Source organism: Montipora foliosa, chromosome 12, assembly GCF_036669935.1.
Source record: "Montipora foliosa isolate CH-2021 chromosome 12, ASM3666993v2, whole genome shotgun sequence".
NCBI classification, from domain to species: domain Eukaryota; kingdom Metazoa; phylum Cnidaria; class Anthozoa; order Scleractinia; family Acroporidae; genus Montipora; species Montipora foliosa.
Window position 1 is genome coordinate 42306588 of NC_090880.1, and position 23091 is coordinate 42329678.

At 40.5% G+C, this 23091-nt stretch overlaps 2 protein-coding genes and 1 non-coding gene across 3 annotated transcripts; 1 reads left to right on the forward strand and 2 right to left on the reverse strand.

Annotated features, from left to right (window-relative positions):
• Window positions 1-2801: 2801 nt before the first annotated feature.
• On the reverse strand, window positions 2802-10229 carry LOC137980145 (uncharacterized). The gene is made up of 2 exons (XM_068827516.1): window positions 10095-10229; window positions 2802-4790 (listed from the first exon to the last, which is right to left on the reverse strand). Exon 2 carries the CDS (start codon window positions 4788-4790, stop codon window positions 3879-3881), a length of 912 nt encoding a protein of 303 aa, XP_068683617.1. The 5' UTR covers window positions 10095-10229; the 3' UTR covers window positions 2802-3878.
• A 4716-nt stretch (window positions 10230-14945) lies between these two features.
• LOC137981250 (small nucleolar RNA U3) lies at window positions 14946-15164 on the forward strand. The gene has a single exon (XR_011118581.1). It is a non-coding gene; the product is annotated as a small nucleolar RNA U3 (small nucleolar RNA).
• Window positions 15165-21522: 6358 nt separating this feature from the next.
• On the reverse strand, window positions 21523-22763 carry LOC137980216 (uncharacterized). Its single transcript, XM_068827607.1, has one exon. It carries the CDS (start codon window positions 22711-22713, stop codon window positions 21850-21852), a length of 864 nt encoding a protein of 287 aa, XP_068683708.1. The 5' UTR covers window positions 22714-22763; the 3' UTR covers window positions 21523-21849.
• Between the last annotated feature and the right edge of the window lie 328 nt (window positions 22764-23091).

A 23091-nucleotide genomic window follows, 5' to 3' on the forward strand; every position in this document is an offset into this window, starting at 1 on the left:
TCTCAACTTGCAAAGCAACATTGTTGGGTGACAGGTTGCACGAAAAAGATCTAGGACGGCAATGTCAGCGAGAACGCCACCAAACAACAGACTTTAAGGAGCAAATTCTTTTCCCTTCTCTGCCAATCTGCAAGTTGAAATGACCATGCAAATCTTAAGTTCTAAAGAAGACGCCAGCGCGCAACGACGAATGTTTTATTTTATTTTATGTTACACTGTTCCTCCATAGTTGAAAGAGGGGAATGGTTATGAAACCCGACAAATTTCTTTGTTGTAGGTTTTTGTTCTCTTTTTTGACCTTGACTGTGCACAAAATACAATAGTTGTTTACTCCGTACAGAGGAACTAACCAACACCTAACCAATAGAAACGTAATTCATGCATAGTGTATGAGGGCAAAACCAAAGATTGTGCACGGTTGTGGACTTTCCAACCTAAATCTTGGCATCTTTGTTTGCTCCTCTGATTTTGCCGAGCTTCAAAACCAGTCCCCTCTATTAACTAAGGCGTGCCTAAACTGATGGAAGGCGGTCGAAAAAGTACATGCAAAAAATTTTGGACTTATATACGAGACAAAAACTAAATGTAAATAGGTGATAGAATGAAACGGGATGTAAATGACAACGAGGAGAGAATAAAAGAAACTTGGAATTGGCAACATAATCAAAAACTAAAATCTCTTTTTCTTTGGATTTTAAAACTATGGTAACTAAACACTAAGTGACCCACGTTTTAAGCCTAATTTAAAAAAGACACTTGTTTATTTTAACTGGAATTTTCCTATTTAATGGTCCGCCATTTAAGGAGATGTTTACATGAGAAACCGCGCACCGGCGCGAGTTTCACACAGAGGTGACTTTTCCATTTCGTACCGCGTTTACATGCAGGGACACCACATGTTGATAAAGTACAGGCGTGAATCCAAATTGCAAATATATGGATTTACTGAGGAAAAGCAAGCATGCGCTATCCGTTCCAGCTCACAGGGAGGCGATTTCACACCGGAACGAGTGATCGTTTCTCGTTTACATGATACCGTCGCGAGATTTCGCGCCGGAACGAACTTTTCGCTCCGGTGCTGCAACCGAGGTGAATTCGCGCCAGAATGACATTTTTTGGTGGTATCATGTAAACAACTACAGAGCTAAGAGCTCGAGAGGGAACCGGAGGGAACTCGCGCCGATGTGAAAATCGCCCCGGTATCATACAAACACCCCCCAACATTAAAGCTGGATCGAGGAGAAAATGACGACAAAGACTCGCCGGTTTAAGATTGCAATGCGTTTGTACGCGACGGAATTAATATGCTGCACGGGAGTTTCGGGCTTTCAGATATTTAAACTCGTGTTTTGGCATACATAATAAACTGCGTTTACACGCCTCATTTTCTTTTGGTGATTGATGTCACTTCCCTAAATCCAACCCTCTGAAGTCCAGTCGGTCAGTTTTGAATGTATGTAATGGCGGACTGTGAAAGACAAGACTTTCACTCAAAGTAAACAGCCTTGGGATAAAAATCAAAGCTAAAAATTTGCCAGGCGGGTGTTAAGCAAACACAATTTCAAAATCTAAAGAAAAAAAGAAAGTGGTTTTTTTGATCATAGTACCACTTTAAGAAAGATAGAACAAGTATATTGTACGGCTAACGATGAAAACGAAACATTAAAGGGCACCCAATTAACACGCTATGCTAGATCTTACATAGTGTGATGAATTTCTTGGAACACTGTAATAAAATATAATTATTTATTAAAAACTGGATCATTGGATAATGCAATTCGAGAGTTTTGATTGGCTAAGCCACCATGGCTTATGAGCCATTATACCATGATCTACAAACACGGCAAGCATATGCGTGATTTTTTAGGCCTTTTTATTTTTATTGTAGTCTAGTTTTCTATATTTTGGGGGCGTTTTTATTAAAACAATTATTCCACACGCGCTTGTTGGATATGAGATGATTATAGCCAACTCGGCGCTATGCGCCTCGTTGGCTATCTATCATCTCATATCCAACGCGCGCTCATGGAATAATTGTTAAATACAAAATGACAACAAACAGTATTGATGGTTTACATCTGACGTCACGACGGCCATGTTGGTATACAGAACAGAGAATTAAATTGTCTTTTGGAAATTTGATTATACAAAATTTGTGGGGCCATTTTATATTGCTGTGTACACCAACGTGGCCGTCTTATCGCGTGGATGCAAAGCAAGAATAGCACTAAGATGATCAATATTTCAGTTACAACATGCTACGTCAATCAGTCAGTTAACAATTTGTTTGGTCAACATAACTGAAGGAGCCAAACTGACAAAGATAAGTTAACTCGGACCAGTCGGTACATAAGATGTCACTACACAGTCAATTAGGGGTAATTACAAATAACCATTAGATAAGATCAATTAAACGATTTGACAAGTTAAATTGAATAAAAATGGCGTGGACTAGGTAATTAATGATGTGCTTCATTCATATAGCGCCTTTTCAATATGAAAATTATACTAAGTGCGCTTTACAAGAATAAGTGGCGGAAGCAACATTTCCAATCAAACATAACATGATATAATAAAATAAAAAAAAAGAAACAAATTAACAGAAACCTACGGGGCGGCTATTTCCTGAGTGGATTCCAATTCGGCACCACGGAAAACAATCTGACAAAGCAGGAACTTAACCCGATCAGTCAGGAACAATTCTGTTCAAATTACAATCCTGAACAAAGTTTTTTTGGATTTTTTAACAACTTTTTTATGAAGTTAATCGTATTGTTACGGCTCCCCCTCCCCCAAAAGCAACGTTGAGGCACGCATACCAGATCATTTGCTCTTGAGTCCTGAACAACATTCTGTTGGGAGGGTAGGGTGAAAAGGGCCTTGTTAGTCTTCTTTTCAATGGTATTACAGTCCAAGAGTGAGTTCGTTAAATATTTTTACAAAAGCATCGAAACTGAGGCGAAGAAAACTTTAGCTACGACAAAGCCAAAAACTTTAGTGGAAACAGATCTTAGCGAAATCGTCTCTATTTCAGTTGAGACTATTGGTTTTTCTTGGTATTCGCTTGTCCACACTGAAATTAAAGCGTTTAATTTGAAAAGGATGAAAACCGTTTGGAAATCAGTTTCAAAACTTTCCGTGGCGTTTTCGGGCGTTTCATCATGTTTAATTAATAATTTAATAATTAAGTAGTAATGAATGATATTTACTCAGGAAGATCCACTCACGCGAAGCTTGAAAGGTTTTCAGGAAGATCCCGCATCCGATCGAATTGAGAATTACAATTAATGTTGGTTTGTGAGGAGAGGGGAAAACAGGGCCCGGTTGTTCGAAAGCCGATTCCCTAAATTCAAGATTAGCGTAAACTTTTGTTTCAGTGTTTCCTTTTTTTTTTTGTAGACGGTTTCTGTTGATTTATTTTTTTTTTTTTTTCGTTATTGACTTCTTCTAATGTAAAATTTTGCCGAATATTGGCGTTCAACAGCAAAATAAACTCCTTGGTTGATTTTTAACCTGGAATTAGCGTTAATCCAGCCTCGTTCCCAGGCCTATTAGCGCTTAATCCCTAGAAGCGCGAGATTTGAGGCCGGAATCTTCCCGATCCGCTCGACCGGTGACGTCAAATTTGATTCACGGAGGACGAGTGGGAACGAGGCTGGCGTTAATCGGCTTTTGAACAACCGGAACCAGGAGAACCCTGGAAAAAACCTCTTGGAGCAGAGTAAAGAACTAACAATGGTGACGAGTCCGCATGGTTGCATTGCAGGCGAGTGCAATGACCACTAAGCCATCTCTGTCCTCCTCAAAACGTTGATTTTTATTTTATTTTATTTTAACAAAATGGATTAATGGGAATATAGCTCTCCTTCTACTGACTGCTAAACTGCGTTAAATTCTTTAATCTCACCACGAATACAAGAATTCTCAAAATAGTCGTGGTGACAGAGTATGTTTCTATTATCGACAAACAGCTTTTCCCAATGGAAAACATAAATTCTGTAACAGAATATAACCACAGATAATCGACGGATTGTACCAAGAACGGAGTGGAAATGACTGTCAATTTCAGTCTCTTCGTCTATTCCATACACGTTGAGGGCAAACTGTATTGAGCCAATAACAAACTGAATAAAATAATTTACAAACAAGAGAAACACGTTGACTTTGATGAATGCGAAGACTTTAAGTGTTCCGTTTTTTCGCGAATGATTCACCTGAGTGAAGTTTAAGAAGGCAAGCAGGATGACTTGAACGGGTCGCTCAACCATGAACGCCACAATCAATGCTATTTCGATTCCAGAGTGATCATTGATCGCAAGTATTATGGGATATCCCGCCATGGACACTCCAGTTAATGCCACAAGACTCCAAAAAGACGGCAAGCGAACAAGTTTCCTAAGTATCACAGCATAACCAAGAAACGAGGGTACTTTGGACAAAGCAATCATCACTAAAGCAGTGTTTAAAAACCACGTCACCAGCCAAATCAGTTCCAGATTTGCAGAGTGGTTAAAGAGCTCTATGTGCGTTTGTTGGAAACTGGCACGCTTTGCGCTGATGCTTGTCTCAAATGCCCGGATGGAGTAGAGAATGAGGCCGATAACTTGCCAGGCGAAAAACAAAACGTAAGTAATGCAGCCAATTGTTTTTAACGAGGCCGATGGGCGTGTTGCATAACGATTCAGCACAGATGATGACAAACGATCTTGAACATCGTTTCTGAATCCTTCTTGCATCTTTTCAAAGGTGATGTAAGGTGACTTGGTGACCTCTGAAGTCTGAAAAGCCATCTAAGTGGGAAAACAATAAAAGAGAAATCGCTCAATAAAATCCCCTAGAAAAGGCTACAGAATTAAATTTAAAGAGTCCAATGTTAAATAGTTGCACTGAATATGATCGAAATTGCAGTGCCACGCAGGCTATTCTTGTCACTTGGCGGAAGAATCGTTGGCTTTGAATAATTGCTTTGGTATAAATACGCAGGTGATTATTTCAAAAAGAGAAAAAAGAAACATTTAAACGCGAAATGATCTTAACTTATAGTGGCAAAACGACTACTAGCAGCCATTTTGTCCGTCGAGGTGATAGATAGCGAGCCAATGAGAGCGCGCGATTTTTTATAATACTAATTAATTATAAGGTTAAATCAAAATCAAGCCAAAAACACGTGATGGGTTCCTGAAACCGGGAAAGGATCTATCGCTGGAAGCATTCATCAAGGGCACGAACGGTTTAGTGATCTCTTTACTCCAAACTTTCCATTCTTAGCCAAATTCCACATGCCTCATTCTTCTGGATAGACACATCATTTCCCAAGACGCGGCGTCTTAAAATTGGATTTATTGGCGGAAATCTCTTCATGTCGCTTCAAATTTCGTGGGAATTTGCATACCGTAATTTTGATTGCAAGGGATTACATGAAATTTACCAATTGTTGAAAACGGTCGTTATAGCTTGATTCTGATCTCCATACTTTACGAAAATAATCTGGATAGGAATGAATTTTGAAAGGAGGTATTCTTGCTTTCCACAACAGTGGGACCATAAAGGATTAGGGACCGATTACATGAGCCGAGCTGGTCGGGTTTGTCGGGGTCAGTTTCAGTCCGGTATTACACGAAGTGAACCAGACCATCATGGGCTAAGTTTAGATATGTCGTGTGAAAAAAAAAATAACAACAAGAGGAGAGACATTTGCCTCGCTAAATGGTTATTAAAATTCACCATTCTATGATTTAATTTAAAGAAGCCTTAAAATTTGCGTTAAGGAGGCGGCGTAGTCCAGCGGTTAGGGCGTTGGGTTTGCATGTGGTTGCCCCGCTTCAAATCTCGTTCTAACCTCTGGGGCCCGTTTTCTCGAAAGTCCCAATAACTTTTCGGGCCCCAAAAGCGATTTACTGAACTGCCTTTCGCTTGTTTTCATAAGCTGGTCTTTTAACTTGTTTTCAAGATAACAAAAAGCTAAATGATAGTGAAGTTTGTTGACTTAAACTCTCTTCCTTCTTAAAATAAAGAGGTAATTATGACACACGAAAGAGGCCCGAAAAGTTTCGGGTCTTTCGAGAAACGGACCCCTGGTTTGGATTTGATTCTGGTTGTCCCGGGTTCAACTCTACCACACTTTTTAAATAGCCAATTGGCTGCTTCCTGGCAGTTGGGGTTCTTAATTATGTTCCTGTTACGTTTGAATTATTTCTTTCAGATTAAAAGTGGGCTGCCTGTGAACTAGCTTGATAGCTAAGTGCACTTCCACTATCTACAAAGCATTTACAGAGGGTCTGAATGGGGGTACCTTGATAAAACTCTGTAACACAGAACAGTTGAATTTTAGGCATTTTAACACTAACAGTAAAAAATTATCTGTAACAGTAAATTTTATCCAGAGAGAAACAAAAACGGCGCCAAAAAGGCAATGTTATTTTGTTCAGCTACTTTCCGACGATTTCCGATCTTTTCAGAAGATTTGCAAAGATTACCGAAGTTTTCCAAGGAGAATTCCGAAAACTTTCGACTATATTTTCGATGTAATACTCACATGCCTTTCACATGTTAAAAATGTATTTTTACAGTCCAGGAGGCCATCTGAAATTCTAAAACGCGACTTAAAGCTCGCGGCTATCCTAAAAACCTAATAGATGACACGATGAATGGATTAATGCATAACCCTTTAGATATATCCAAACAAAAACATTTGACCTCCCCCCCCCTCCCCCCCCCCCCTCCTCCCCCTCAACCTATCCGAGACAAAACTAACCGGAAGTATAAAATAACAAACTGGAAGTGTTACTCATATAAAGTAGTTAATTGGGTGGCCTGTGATTGTTCGGTGAAAACTTGAAAAAGGGGCAAGGATGTACGAGGAATGTGCTTGTGGTGAATGCGAGGATTTCATGAGGTCAAATGGAGCAACTTGTGGCTGTTGTGGCTGTTTGCCGACTCGCCATTCTAAAAGGAATGCCCGCTACTCCTCTGACTCTGTTGATGGCACATCGGCTGTACAATTCCGATAAGCAATCGTCCTTCAGGGTGGACGAGCTAATCTTGTACTTTTTCCTTCACAAGATCACCTTCAAAGGGAAGAAAGCTGAAAAGGTCGCAATAATCAAAGCGCATATTGGCAGCTTGCTGCACAATTCAATGAAGCGTCAACAACCGCGGCCCCCACCGCTAGACACCGAGGTCGAAACTGACTCGCAAAGTGATGAAGTAGACCGAGTTGTCGGTTCAAAATTGAGTAGCTTAAGTGACGAATCCTCACTGGAGACTGACGAGGAAACATCAAAATATGGGCGAAAACAGGCACTGGTCGAGAGAGAGACAATTATGTTAGTTGGGAGGAGATAAATAAATTCTTCGACACCTGTAAATAATTTAGATTAATCTTGACTGGAAGCTTTGCTTGTATATGCAAAATAGAAGCGACATGGAGTATTTTTTCCTTGCCCAAAAAACCTGTGACCCTCCTCATGAGAATAACACAGGTTTGACCCTCCCTAATTTGTAAAAAAATACCAAGGATCCTCCCCTCCGAAGCCCCCCCCCCCCCCCCAATAAAATAACGTACCTTCCCTAAAAACCTTTTGATGCAAGAATGGAGTTTAATAGACAATCAGCCAATGCTGAAACACATTTACAAAACGCCTCCTATCATATCATACAGAAGAGGGAAATCACTTAAAGACATACTCGTTAGAGCAAAACTTTGAAGGCACATGTTACAGTGTCGCAACCGCAAAGACACGTAGGGAAGTCGGAGTAGGTCTGCCATGATCTTTTCTCGTGGGCTCAAAGGTCATAATTACAATGCTAAAAGACTATGGGACCCTTTGGGGTTTCCACGAAAAAACCCTCCAAACAATTAACAGTATTTTCTCCAGAAACAGTAAACTTTTAATCAAAAAATGACCAATTTCACAGCAAACGCTAAAAATTATGGTCGAATAACACTAAACACTAAACCCTATTCAGACCCTCTTTACATTTTAAAATCTATCCATACATCCTTTATTTGAACATAAAAAACAACTATTCCATGGATCATTTTGCTCTAAAGTGTAGTAAAGTGGTTAGAAATCGCTGGCCCGGCAAACTAGGTTCCCAGCTTACCGGGCTGCGCGCCCCGCTAATCATGTAATGCCAAACTTGACTTTTGGTGTTTTTCTCAGACGTGCCGAGATCTCGGCTAAACGAGTCAGCCCGTCCCGTCCCGCCCTTCAACCTATATGGCCTCAAAAACAGTGTAAATGTCCATTGATATGCATAGACACGAAAAAACTGTTGAAAAAAACATACAATTTTCCTACTGATCAACGATTGTATAAGGACGAATCCACGAAGCAGTTAATGCCATTGATCCTAATCACTGCATCTTCCCAAAATCATCTTCAGCCAAACAACGAAAAAAAAACGAGTATTGGTACCCATAGTATCTAAAGATCCCCGGCGCCACATAGTCACGAATGGTATTGCTAATGCTGTACTGAGTTGACCAGCCTTTTGGCTCGTGAAAGCAGATCTGCTAAGGACAGTAGTACTGAGTATTAATTAATTAAATGCGCCTGATCGCAGGACAGGGAGTTGTCCAAAATCTTAGTGCGCCTCGAAAATTCGAACATTCCAGCCCGCCATCCTTCCGAACAGATATTTTACCGAAATTTTCATGTCCTACAACGTAATTATGACTTGATCAGTTATGCGTATTGACTACGAGTGTTTTCTTCGTCTTGCTTCAATGGAATAGAATTCGTTATGTATGACCGCTGAAGCCGAGAGAACACAAACATTTCCTTAATGACTGATTTCCATATAATCTGCAACGGTCTGCGATCGTTCTGCGACACGAACACCGATAGTCCTGCACCAAGTCGAACACATATGAAAACATCTGTCCCTGGGGTCTGCGACGCCTATTTCACTTTCGTAAACGGTCGTTGCCATTTCAAACGGTCGATGCCATTTTTTAGCTCTGAATTTGTGTCTCGCTGGTCATATGAGTTAGGGTTCGGGTTAGGGTTCTGTTTATGCTAAGGGCTAAGAACCCGAGTTCGAGTCTTGAAATTTTCGGACTCTTTTTTTTCTTCCAGTTTTTCTTTTATATATGGTTTTTTTTTCCTTTTTTGTCTTAATTTTTGTTAATATTTTTTCTTAGTTTCTTTCTTTTAATTTTCTTTGAAGTGAAGTGTGTAGTCGACCGTTATAAATGGTATCGACCGTTTCAAATGGCAACGACCGTTCTGAGGAATGGCAACGATCGTTTACGAAAGGGTAATTTGCGTCTGCGACGATCTACGGCACACGGTCTGGATGATTGGGGAAAGTTGAATCTAGTTCTACTTTGCCGACCATTACGACGCTTTTAACTAAGAAAATTATTAACGGAAAATGTGTCTGAGATGATCTGTGCCCTATCGACGACACACTATTGTTCGCCTTGAAACACGGCCAATCAGACTAGCAGTAAGTGCGCTCCTTTTTCTACTCGCTCCGCAGACAATTAGTGCTACGCTTGTCTGCGATCGCTTCAGATTTGCCTCGTGTGTTTACGATCGTCTGCGATAAGACCCACGAAGACAGCTTCCGTTGCAGATCATATGGAAACCAGGCTTTAAGGGAGTTAACATTCCTACTTCAAAGATTAATCTTCAGTGATCGCCAGCAAACAATTATCATTTCTCTACGAAATAAACTGCTTTCATTGAAAACAGTGTATTATAGTGTACAGTTGTGACTGAGTCTGTGACGTCTTTCGACGTCAGTTACGTTGATAAGAATTGGATATTGTCTTGAGAGGCTCTCTAACTAGTTGGGGAGTATTGCTTTTCACAGTAGAAGGTTCCACAAGTACCTCAGTGACTGAAGAAAAAGCAGGATTGAAGATATCTGTAACATCGCGTTTTGGTTTTAGAAGTTCTTGAACCCTTTAGCTAAATATTTCTAGACTTTAGAGACGTGCCCTCAGACTTTTTTAAAATAACTCTAAATTACAATACAGCTATAGACGAGTTCTACCTTGTAATGGCAATATCTGCACCTTTCTCTTTTCATAGTAAAAGATTTCACAAGTACCACTGAAGAAAAAGGCGCATAAAACATACCTGTAACCAAATCAGGAATGTCACTCGGTCAGGGGAATTAATCTCACAGAAACAACGAGAAAAAACGTATCCTCCGGTGTGAAACTAAGCGACTGATTCGAACCTTGATGCAACTGATTGAGTTTAGGCGTAAACGGGACTACTGATTTGCTTCCGGTTTCGTTTGTACCACTTTACCACCCGCAGTGTCAAAAAGGAATAAAAAGACAAGTGTTGAACCTTTCCGCTTCACTGGGCGTTATACTAATAATATAAGGCAAAACATGGAGACTTGAAACGTTCTCCGGACTAAAATGTGGTTGAGGCTCGTATCACATCAACAGTAGACCTTTCTTCCGCTTCGGATATTTGAACTCAACTTCAGCAAATACATTTTTGCTAAGAAAATAAACCATCCATTTTTGCTGAAAGGTTCATGGAAAATATAGAGTACGAAACTTCCGCCCTAAGTAAAATTCAGAAGCTGGACGTTTAGTTGCGCTCAACTTCAATCTATAAGGTTTCCCATCAGAATTAATTGGATAAATTAAAATAAAAGTGAAACATAATTAAAAAGGCTACGATGGAGTTCATTTCCAGAGACTTCTGCCTCCGAGAGATTTATCTCTTTGATTATCTCTTTGATTTATCTCTTTGATTCATCTCTCTGAGATTTAAAACGATGTCAAAAAGTGAATGAGTTTAAGTTCGAATCTTCCTTGAAATTTCCTGTTTTTAAAGAACATTCTTTAATTTCTCGATAGTAACTCTTTATAGTCTGACTCTCGATAGTAACTCGATAGTCCACAAAAATGCTTAAGCAATAACTTCCGTTCCTGAACTGAGAGTCAGTTAACAACCTCCCGTGAGTCATAATACCACTCAACTTTAAGAAAACGTTTAAAAAAAATTTCAGGCTCCCCCCCCCCCCCCCCCCAAAAAAAAAAGAAAGATTTTTTTTGTATCCTACAGTAAGGACGATTCTTCCTTGTAGTACTTTGCAGTTAGCTGATATGGTACAGTCACGAACTGCTCAGCATCATATCTACTCTCAAGGACTCTGTGATAATCTATGGAAGGATGGCGTCAATCGAATTTGAAGTGTTCTTTCTAAACCATGTTGGGCGTGAAATATACCAATAAACTTAAAGTTGGACGAAATACTCCCTTACAGGTCTCTCTTCACCCAACAGACTCATAGAGTGTATGTGTTCCCATGGCAACCAACTTTTTGTTGGGAGATTTTGATCCCATAACGACTTCTTTCAGGGTATTGTGCCCCCTTCCTGGGTATTCAGTGAGATTGCGGCCCTGGAGAGGAGCAGGGACAGCTCTGAGGGGATTCTGACCTGCTCCCCTGAGGAGGAGAGGGGTCCCTGACACCTACCCCGCCCCATTCCTTCTAAGGGTAAAGACAAATTTGAATTATGATTAGCTTAGTGACACTCGCCTGTTGTCGGAGAACTTCTAGTCCATACCCATTTCACAATTATATTTTGAGAGGCTCGAACTATGCATGACATCCAATTACCGTTACCTAAAATGAATTTTCTTACAAGTTAGTCCTTTACCATTTGTCAACAAAAACAAAAATTCCGGTTGGAAATTCAAATGGTACGGCTCTTTCAACCATAAAGTTTCCGAAAAAGGTGGAAATCCCTTCAGACTTATTCTTCTTTTCCCGGTCCAACCGAAATAACCGGAAAATTCCTGCACCATTTGTAAACTCCCACTCGACCCGGCTCACCTCGGCCTCTTTTCCCGTCTTTCGACACTGTAAATGCAGCCACCTTTTGATGTGTCATTGTTTTCTTCCAGCCCCGAGAGACTCAGGCCTGGCGAAAGGCTACATTGGGAAAATCCTGTACCATTACGCGCGTTCCATTCCAACCCAGCAGGAGCCCATGACCCGGAGCCGCCAACTCCCATACTGGGCCTATGTCACGGCGTTTTTACAGACCGATTTATTTTTAGACTACATTTCGCGAAAAATAAAAAAAAACAACAAAGGCAGTTCCGGTTCGGTGACCCTATGACGTCAGGTTAGTTTCTTGTAATTGGTCATCGGCCTCCTGTGGAAGTCTCATTCGCGGGAAATTCAATCTAAAAATATATCGGTCTGTGAAAACGCCGTGACAACAACACAATGGAGGCTCCGGGTAATGGGGTCCTGTCCAACTGGATTTTCCGTGCAAATGGCAAACGCCCGCTCTTTCTCTTATCGGGATGCAATAGCCTGGAACCAACTCAAGAACCCTACCCTCCTGAAATGATCTGCGGCTTTCTAAAATTGGTCGTATTCTTGAAAAAAAAAAAAAGAAGAAGAAAAAAGAAAAACACCCGTCAGTTAAGTCATTCCTTAAAGGGTGCACCCCCTTCTAATTAAAATCCTTGATCCACCCCTGCAATTGCAAAATCAATCACGTGCGACAAAGGATCTTGCAAGCTTCAACCTTGCGATATCCTAAGACATATCTTTTGCATCTTCCAATTCTATGGTTTGTTTCTTATTATTATAGTGTAAATTCAATTTGTTGCTAATCTTCTAAAAAAGCTTACTCACCCGACTTTACATTGTGCGCCCACATTACTTCAGTCACCATTTTTAGGGCCCCCGAAACTCTGAGGCCTTAGCATACCTTTCTGGCTTGGCCTGACATATGCTACGCTGGTAGGACTCAGCTGATGGTTGAGTATCGGACTTCCGTGGCCTTGTGAGTTTGTATTTAAAATTGAAATCTTCTCCATGTAACCGCCAATTTCATTTCAAGTGGATTTCTTTCAAAACCTGGGCTAAAATTTGCCATATAATCTGGCCCTTAGAATATAATTATCGTATGAAAAAAGATAACAAAAAGAAGATGAGAGACGTTTATCTGGCTAAATTGTTATTAAAACTCATCATTCTACAATAAAAAAGCCTTAAGGTTTGCTAACTTACACATCTTTTATTCAAACATAGAAAAACGACTATTCCGCGCGTCATTTTGCCCTAAAGTTGGGTTATGTGGTTAGAAATATTTGGCCCGACCAACAGGGCTGTCCTGGTGAACGCGATTACATGAAAAAATCTCAGCCCGGTTAGCCGGGATCTCGGCTAAACGATTCATCCCGGCTCATGTAATCAGCCCCGCTTGCCGTGCTGTTCCCAACCAGCTTACCACATTTGTTGTGTGGAGCCACCACTTACAGGGGTGCCAATATTTAGTGTGCTAAGTGGGGTCTAACATAAGGCCAAAAAAACCGTTCTGTCTGCGAACGAACCAGCTGAAATGGTTATGCGCATGCATGGTTTGGTGTTTTGTGACTGTAATTTAAGCCGTGTTTGCTCTCCAACCAATATGGCCCCCAAAACGGTGTAAATGTCCATTGATATGCATTTGACCGTCTTCAACCAACCAACGGAAAAATCGAGTATTGGAACCCATACCTAAAGAGCCCCGGAGCCACATAGTCACGAATGGTGTTGCTAATGCTGTACTGAGTTAACCAGTCTTTTGGCTCGTCAAAGAAGGTCTGCTTAGGAGAGTAGTACTGAGTCATATTAATATAATAAACGTCACACAGAAAAGGGTCCCGGCAGTTGCTGAAGTCGTTTAAAGAGTTATAATCCAGTGGCCATGAACACACAACTACTGAGCACCGAGACAACACGTGTTGTTTTTCAATTTAATCCTACTCTATATATCCTGCAGGAAATGTCCCATTATATTAAATTTGTTCGTGATTTTCCACGTAGAGTGTGTTCACGTGACATCACGGCGGTCATATTGGTGTGTACCCAACTAATCCTCCGGGAATTGAGCGTTATTATCATGCAAACGTTTTCTTTTATTTCGGTTAATCATTTTGGAACGGCCGCCTGACATAGGTACGACCTTGCATTTTCTAAATTAGAGTAATTCAAACTTTAAGTCCAGCAGATTTATCCACTCATCCATAGGGAAACTGGAAGCATTGTATGAGTTTCCTTCCTTGCGTGACAGGATCCCAGGGTGTGAGGAGTCAAATTTCTTTCAAGATGGCAACCGTGACGTTAGCCATTCTTACATTTGCCGTTTCACTTAAGTCTTTGCTGGATTTATGAGGATCGTGTCGAGAAAGAATGTCAACTTCTGTTACTCACTCACTCACTCACTCACTGTGCTGTTTGCAATGCGTCATGATTTGTTTCATTTATGTTCACTTTAGAGGAAGCTTATCTTCAATACGTTCGTCATTATCAAAATCGAAAGAATGGTCCTCAATAATTTCGAATTAGTAGGCCGAACATTTGTTTCAACGAAAATCTTTTGTTGAGTGCCCCTATGCTCTGGCAAGCCACGCTTTGCTGGTTGCATCAACTAAGTAATTCTTGTGGTAGAGAATCATTTTTGATATAAACCGTATTCATAAATGGTGACCAAGAAATTATTCTTTTATCTTTGTGTTAATCATCCTCACTAGCCTCACTTTGGAGCAAGAATTCTTTTGAATGTTGTTCGTGCTAACGAGCCCGGTGCGGATGATTAGCGTAAGTACAAAAGAATAATTACTTAGGCGCCATTTATGAATACGGTCTATTGACTCCCACGACTTTTAGCTAGCACTATTTTACATTATACGCTTGTCCCTCCCTCTAATGTATACTTCTCTAATACCCCTCCCATACGATCTACTGACCCCCACAGTCTTCTTATGTCGATGGGTAACAGAAAATCCGGCTAATCAGTCAAACGTTTCCTAACTCTTTACGTGCAAAGGTTAACGAGACTGAAACGAAACATTCATCGAAAAGGGTTGGCAAACAATGCGGCTGCGCACTGATCGGTGTACCCCACAAGTCCAAGAAATGTACTTTGAACGTATTGTGTAACCTGCCTCTCGTTTGTTAAGACCGTGCTTACTAGGATCATTTCTATAGTGCGCGTCCCACCTCTGTGCCCTAACAGAGACAATTCCGACAACCGTGATGACGAAACGAAGCGTTCACCTCTGAGCGTGAAACTTGTTGCTTACTACGTCTTCACGACAAGTAGTTGGCGGCGATTGATGGACGTTCCTTTCCTCAGTTTCCGAGGAACTGGAGGAGGTGATCGCAATCTGAGCGGTTGTTTTGCATCAAATATTAACACAAACACTAAACATGTCGCCGACAAGCGGTTGAAATTTTTTAATTTGAATAGGTTTACTGAAACAACCTTGAGCGAAAACGTTTATATGCGTAGAGGGCTTTTGATAGAAACCTCTTTTTATCTGGTATGATTCTACTAGGTGTAATTAACACTCATTTGTTACTGTGAACCTTACATAGTCCTAAACTTGTAAAAATCAATCAATTGACGATGGATATTGAAATATATGAAACATCGTCCAAATCAAGCTGCGCCTCGTGAGTCCACAATATTTTGACCAGTGTGATGTCGAATATCGTTGTCGATAAGAGTACAGACAACGCTGAACCACTTTCGATTTGTTAACTCTCGACTTCCAGCCAGCCATGCCCATCAATCACTATTTTGTATTTAACGCTTGCGATATATAGATTGTTGTCAAGTGACGTCACGATGGCCATGATGGTGTACCTAAGCGGCCATGTTGGTGTACCCAACTAATCCTCTGGGAATCGAGCTTTATTATCATGCAAACGTTTTCTTTCGTTTCGGTGGAAAAACAAGTTTACTGATCACGTGAGTGAAAACTCTCTATACCAAGAGTGACGACCAACGCATCCCGCAATAAGGCCTCCAGGCGTCCTGTTACACAAAAATCGAGGGGAGGGGAGAGTGGCTTATTATAAACTTCAGGCTATAGGGAGGGGTGAGGGCTTATTCACGTTAACGATGTCCAAAATGTCCAAAATCTTATTGCGCCTCGAAAATTCGAAAATTCTAGCCCGCCTTCCTTTCGAACAGATATTTTACTGAAATTTTCATGTCCTATAACGTAATTGTGACTTGACTATGCGTATTGACTACAAATGTTTTCTTCGTCTTGTTCAATGGAATAGAATTTGTTGACGATGATCGCTGAGGCCGAGAGAACAAGAATAATTCCTTAAGCGAGTTAACATTCCTACTTCAAAGATTAATCTCTAGTGATCACCAGCAAACAATTATGATTTCTGTGCGGTGGTTCAATTGGTTGAGCTCAGGGCAGCCATGCGGGAGGTCGTGAGTTCGACTCCGGCCGGAACAACACATGCAAAGCCAAGAAAAATAAAAAAGTTACCGTGGGAAAGAAGTAAGCTGAGGAACATTAAGGCTAAACTTGATGAAGAACACTTGAAAGGTCTGAGCGAGAGGCAACGAAGAACCACTGCCCTTGTTAGGCGAGGTGACGAAGTGCCAACTCGCCCCTACCCAAATGGTGGCCCGAACTGGGCAATTCGTACTGATTGATGACGTTAGCTGAACCGTTTTAGGTTGTATTTTAAAAGTTTCTTTTAGCACCAGCCAATATTTGTAAAGCTGTTTTCTGTATCTTTTTATAGGAAAGAATTCATGTTAATGTGATCGTTTTTTCGTGACTTCGAACAAGTTATGTCACATTATGTGTGTGTTTGTTATTATCTTTGGTCATTATTGAGAATAAATTTAGACTTATAGTGGAAATACAGTATTTCGTTTTGATTTAGTGTAGATCATCAGTAGTCGAGCGGGACTCCCTAATTTTTCCCATGCAGTAAAGCAGACAAAAAAGTAAGATCGCGCAGAGAAGGGCAGAGCAACGCGTAGTTCCCTAGACTTACAGCATTCACCAGAACTAAAACTATAGTACTGCAAGAGGTGCTGTTCACAAAGCAATGCAGAATATTATCAAAAGAACCTGGAATTAAAACAAGAAACTAACACACACAAAAAAAGAGACACTAACTGAAAAAGCGAAAATGAGAAATTTGAGTGAGTGCTACTCACTAGTTAAATTGCAAATTTTTTTTTTTTTAATTATTAAATCAGAGCTATCCTCTCCTCTCCTGACAACCACCATGTTGAAAGTTGAATTATGGTGTGAAAATATGGTAACGGATCCAGGCCTTTCTCCCTCGTGAAATGAAGATTAGGCTCGTCACACAGTACAGTGCGCCGTCTGAATCAGATGTCGCGCCAAAGGCGGACTTAACTCAGTTAGGTTCGGCACATAGGTGGAGCGGCGTCTGAACCCGATAACCCCAAGGGAGAGGTTGTAATTGAAAATATAAGCATCTTCCGGATGCAAAACAAACTTGTGAACGCACTAAAAAAGTGAAAATAAGCGATTTGAACTGACAAATCAAATCAAATCAAATTTAAGGCTTCCGAAGCGGAAACGCGTTTTAACGCGAATATTCAAGGTTCGATTACGTTGACGGAAACATGAACAAACTCGTTTCCGTAGCATTACTTCGTATATCCGCAAGCGTTATCATGAAAATACGCTAGCGGAAACATGCGTTTCCTTCAAAGGAAAACTGACGGAAACGTACAGAAAAAGTGGTCCGGTTCCGTCGTAACCGCAGCCACGGAAACATGAATAAACGACAGGTATCCGCTACCGGAAACACGTGTTAACCGTGGTGTTTCCGCAACGTTGTCACGTGTTTCCGCAACCTTTCAGTCTACGGATTCTTGGCATTTCGTCCTGTGACAGTGACTCAGGGTCTTAAAATAACTGACTAGAAAGTGCTGCCTTTGTAATAACATTCGCTAATGGTTAAGTCTTCTCGGATAAGGACTATAAACCGTAGGTCCCGTCTCACAAATATCTTTCATGTTCCTAAGTTCCCTTTGGGACGTCAAAGAAACCACACACTATTCGAGAAGAGTAGGGGATAAAGTTCCCGGTGTTGGGGCTATCCTTCGTGAGTGTACGGGTGAGTGGGTATAGCAGGTCCACATCAGCTGAATAGTTGCCAATACTTTAACCTGCTCGAACAAATAAATAACAAACAAACGGAAAAACTGAAACTGCTTTCATTGTGAACGATGTATTACAGACGTCTTCCGATGTCAGTTACGTTGATCAGAATTGGAGACTGTCTTAAGAGGCCTCCGTGACTAGTCGGCGAGTATTGCTTTTTGCACGGTAAAAGGTTTCACAAGTACCACTAAAGAAAAAGCAGCATTAAAAAAAAAAAAAAAAACATACCTGTAACCAAATCAGGAATGTCACTCGGTCAGGGAAATGTGAATTAATCTCAAAGAAACAACGAAAAAAACGTCCGGTCTGAAATTAAACTAAGCGAATGATTCGAACCTTGATGCAACTGATTCAGTTTTCTTTGTGTTCGTAAAGCGTAAACGGGAATACCCATATACCACTTTGCATGAAAAACCAGTGTCAAAAAAATAATAAAGAACAAGTGTTGAACCTCTGCCCTGGTCCGGGGGGTTTTGACCTAATACTTGAAACGTTCTCAAGATTAAAATGTTGTTAGGGCTCGTATCACCTCATTACCAGACCTTTCTTTCGCTTTGGATATTTGAACTCAACTTCAGCAAATACATTTTTGCTAATACACTTATGCAAATTTGATGAAAGTCTCATGCAAAACATAGATTACGAAAGTTCCGCCCTTCCTAATCTTCCTAACTTGAAACCGGAAATGTAAAATTCAGGAGCTAGACGTTTAGTTGGGCTCAACTTTAATTTATATGGTTTCCCATCAGATTTGCCGGATTAATCAAAATAAACGTGAAACATGAGTAAAAAGGCTACGATAAAGTTCATTTCCAGGGACTTCCGCCTCTTAGCTGAGATTTAACACGATTTCAAAAAGTGAATGAGTTCAAGTTCGAATCTTTATTTATTTCATTATTTAACTTTGCCAGTCAAGCTGACAGGGCGCCAGAACAGCTTGCGCCAATTTCCATGGCCCGCCGGCGAGTCATGATACTACACAACTTTAAGATACAATCTTTTTTTTTTTTTTATAAGAACGTCTAATATCATGACTCGCGGGCGGTTGGAGTATAAGCTTAATTAATTATAAGGCACGGTTCGTCCTTGTAGTATGTCGCAGTTAGCTGATATGGTATGGTCAAAAACTGCTCAGCATCATATCTTATTTCAAGGACTCTGTGATAATCTGTAAAGGGATGGCGTCAATGGAATTTGAAGTGTTCTTTTTAAACCATGGTGGGCGTGAAATATACCAATAAGCTTTAAGTTGGATGAAGTACTCCCATACAGGTCTCTCTTAGCCCGACAGACTCATAGAATGAATAGGTTTCCATGGTAACCAAGAGTTTAAACTCCTTCGGGACTAAGGACCTCTCCTGAGGGATTGTTGCCCGGACGACGGAGATGCGAGATTTGGACCCCGCAACAACAAATTGCCCATACAAAATCGAGAAATCCAAAGTGCGATCTGCAAATTGAAACGAACCTGGAACCTCTGGATATCAAGACCATGCAAACTAACCTCTCGGCCACGCTGCCCAGTTAATTTAGGGACATTTTTATAAAGTAAATCGTATTGTTACGCGGCTCCGGCTCCTCCTCCTCTCCCCCGAGGGGGTTAAGGCTCGGATAAATTTATTTCTTCGTGATTGAGTGCTGAACAACGTTGAGTTCGGAGGGTGTTGGCAGGGTGAAGTCATTGTCTAAGGTAAAGTCCAAAGGTGATTTCGCGGTGCTAAACGTTCGTTCACTATTTTTACACAAAAGCAAGATTTAGCTGAAATAACGAATAACCACTTTTGTTCCCTAGGTAGCCAACTGGCAACAGGTATTCCAGATACAGTTTTTCGACATTCCTTAGGGGTTCACCCCCTTCCAAAAAAAAATCTTGGATCTGCCCCTGCAACTGTAAAATCAAACACGTGAGATAAAAGTTCTTGGAAGCTTCAAACTAGCGATATCCTAAAATATATCTTTAAAATTTCCTAATTTTATCCTTTGTTTCTAACTTTTAACTAACCGAGCGCGAGGGCTGTACTGGGGAATATTGGCCCGAGGTTGTGGCAGTACGGACCTTGCTGCGCTCGGTCCGTACAAAAACGACCGAGGGCCGATATTCCCCAGTACGGCTCGAGCTAGCTCGGTTAGTAAGTAGTTTATTGTATGGCTTTTTAATTACCTTTTGCTTTGTTTTTGCAAGCCCGTGATCGGCCCGTGGGCATTACGGGAGAATAATGCCCTACAATTCAGTCACAATTAGCCAATCAGAGCGCGCGTTATATCGGCTACAAACACAAGCCATATAATAATAATTATCATCATTCCATGTATTTTGTCCTTCCTTTTCATTGGCCGAGAGCCGACCACGTGACCTGCAAATAACTGCCTACAAATAAGTGTTTTCCTGCAAATAATATTCTGCTCGTGCGCAGTTGACATCACGCTCTTGTGAGAAAATGGCAGATCGGTTCCCCGAGCTGTAAGAGAATGTTTTGACATCTTTAGTTGATCGAAAGAACAGTGAGAATACTAAGAAAGGAACAAAAGATGCACTCAACGTATTTCGAGAGTATCTCAAGGAAAGAAAGGTAGACGAAGAGTCACTCGTCAGTCGTGTCATCAACGCGAAGGACAAGTTGGCGAATGCATATGTACTGAAGCGTCGGGGGTGAAAGCTGAATAATGAATAACGAGTATAAATAAAAAATGAATAATGAATAATTGGGTCTGAAAACGCCGGAATAATGAATAACGCAGTTAATGTGCCTGTGGAATAATGAATAACAACAATGAATAATGAATAACCTACAAAAAATTTAAAAAGAATAATGAATAATTCGAACAAAGCACACAAAGAATAATGAATAATCGAGGTCCAACTATTCAGCTTCCACCCCCGATGAAGAGATTTTATGCTGAAGCCAGAAAGAAGCATGGCGAGCTTTACACCACTGTGAAAGCTTGACTTGTCGGGATACGCTTTGAAAACTGTGAAATTCTTCAGCTTTGTTGATTCCTAGTGTTATTGAACGTTTGACTGTAAGTACAATTTAAAGTCTACAAATATAATTATGCTGAGAAAGAAACCAATTGATTGGGCCTATTACTCGACTCTGCAAGGCAGCGCGCGCTTACGGCTTCTCGGAAACGAAAACAAAAAACAAAGTCGGTCATCGAATGATAAAACAATTATTGACGTCGGTTATCGCAAAATATGTTGATTCGTCAGTGTCTCGCAGATCAATTATTTGTCTCAGCCTTAGGCTTCGAAAAATAATTGATGTGCTCGCCACTGACAAATCACGATATTTTTCTCAACCTCGTCCAATAATTGTTAATTATTATTATATTGTAAATTCAAATTGTTACTATTGGTATTAAATATACTTGACATAGAAACGTGTAGATTAGTTACGTTTAATAAGAGTCCCTAGAAATACATTATAAGTGTTAACTAATTTTTGAGCTAAATTATAGTTAGTCACGGTTAATCAGTCGTTTTTTACATTTATACCTTGTAACCGTTAGTACACGTCATGTCTGAAAACCAGCTTGCTGAGCCCCTTACCGTGTTTACATAAATTTGATTGATTGATTGATTGAAAATGGGACAAAACGAACTTTAGGCAGGACAGCGCCAACGACAACGTCAGCGATTAAAAAGACCCCTTGTACAATCGAATATATTTTGAAACTATTTTGTCCTGTTCATGTATAGTGTTGGCGACGTATTCATTTTCGCTTTTCCACACTGAAATTTAAGCGTTTTAAAAGCAATAAAAACCGTTTGGAAACCATTTCAGGCGTTTCAGCGATTAATTAAGTTTGGTATGTGTTCTAAAATGCATCAAAACGTTGATTTTTTAAACGAAAAATGGATTAATGCCAGGGGCTATATCTCTCGTTCAATTGATTGCTAAACTGGATTCAATTCTCTTAATGGAACGTCACGGTGACCACCACCACGAGAATTCTCAAAACATTCGTGGTTATCAAGTATGTTTCTATTATCGACAAACAGTTTTTCCCAATAGAAAACATAAATTCTGTAATGGTACATGACCACGGCAAATTGACGGATTGTACCAAGAACGGAGTAGAAAGCCGAGTCAATTCCAGTCTCGTCATCTATTCCATACACCTTCAGGGCAAACTCCATCGAGCCAAGAACAAACCGGATAAAATAAGTTACAAACAAAAGAAACACGTTAATCTTGATGAATACAAATACTTTAAGGGTGCCGTTTTCTCGCGCATGATTCACCTGAATGAAGTTTACGAAGGCAAGGAGGATGACTTGGACGGGTCGGTCAACCATAAAAGCAACAATCAACGCCACTTCTATTCCAGAGTGATTCTTGATCGCAAGTATCATGGGATATCCTGCCATGGCAACTGCAGTTAATGCCACAAGACTCCAAAAAGACGGCAAGCGAACAAGTTTCCTCAGTATCACAGTATAACCAAGAAACGAGGGTACTTTGGACAAAGCAATCATCACTAAAGCAGTGTTTAAAAACCACGTCACCAGCCAAATCAGTTCCAGATTTTCGGAGTGGCTAAAGAGCTCGATGTGCGTTTGTTGGAAACTAGCATGCTTTGCGCTGATGCTCGTCTCAAATGCCCGGATTGTGAAGAGAATGAGGCCAATAATTTGCCATGCAAAAAATAAAAGGTAAGCAATGCAGCCAAGTGTTTTTAACGAGGCTGATGTGCGTGTCGTAAAACCATTCAGTACAGATGAGAAACGATCTTGAACATCCTTTCTGAATCTTTCCATCCTTTCAAGGATGAAGTAGGGCGACCGGGTGACTTCTGAAATCTGAAAAGCCATCTAAGGGGGGAAAGAATAAAAGAAGATAAAACCCTCTTAAAACGCTAAAGAATTAAAGTTAGAGAGCCCAACAAGACAAAGAACCTCATTAGTCGCACTGAATTTAAAATTGGCAGTGTCACGCAGGTTATTCTTGGCACGTAGCGTAACAATCACGCATGACTTTGAATAATCAAGTTAGGTCAGATCTATAAAACTAAAGACGTGAAGGCGATATGTTGGACCATTGCAAATAAGTGATTCTTTGTTTAGGTTTGTCGTGAAAGCTTAAATGAAGCGAAGCTTAAGACTGAAGCGATAATAATAATAATAACAATAATAATA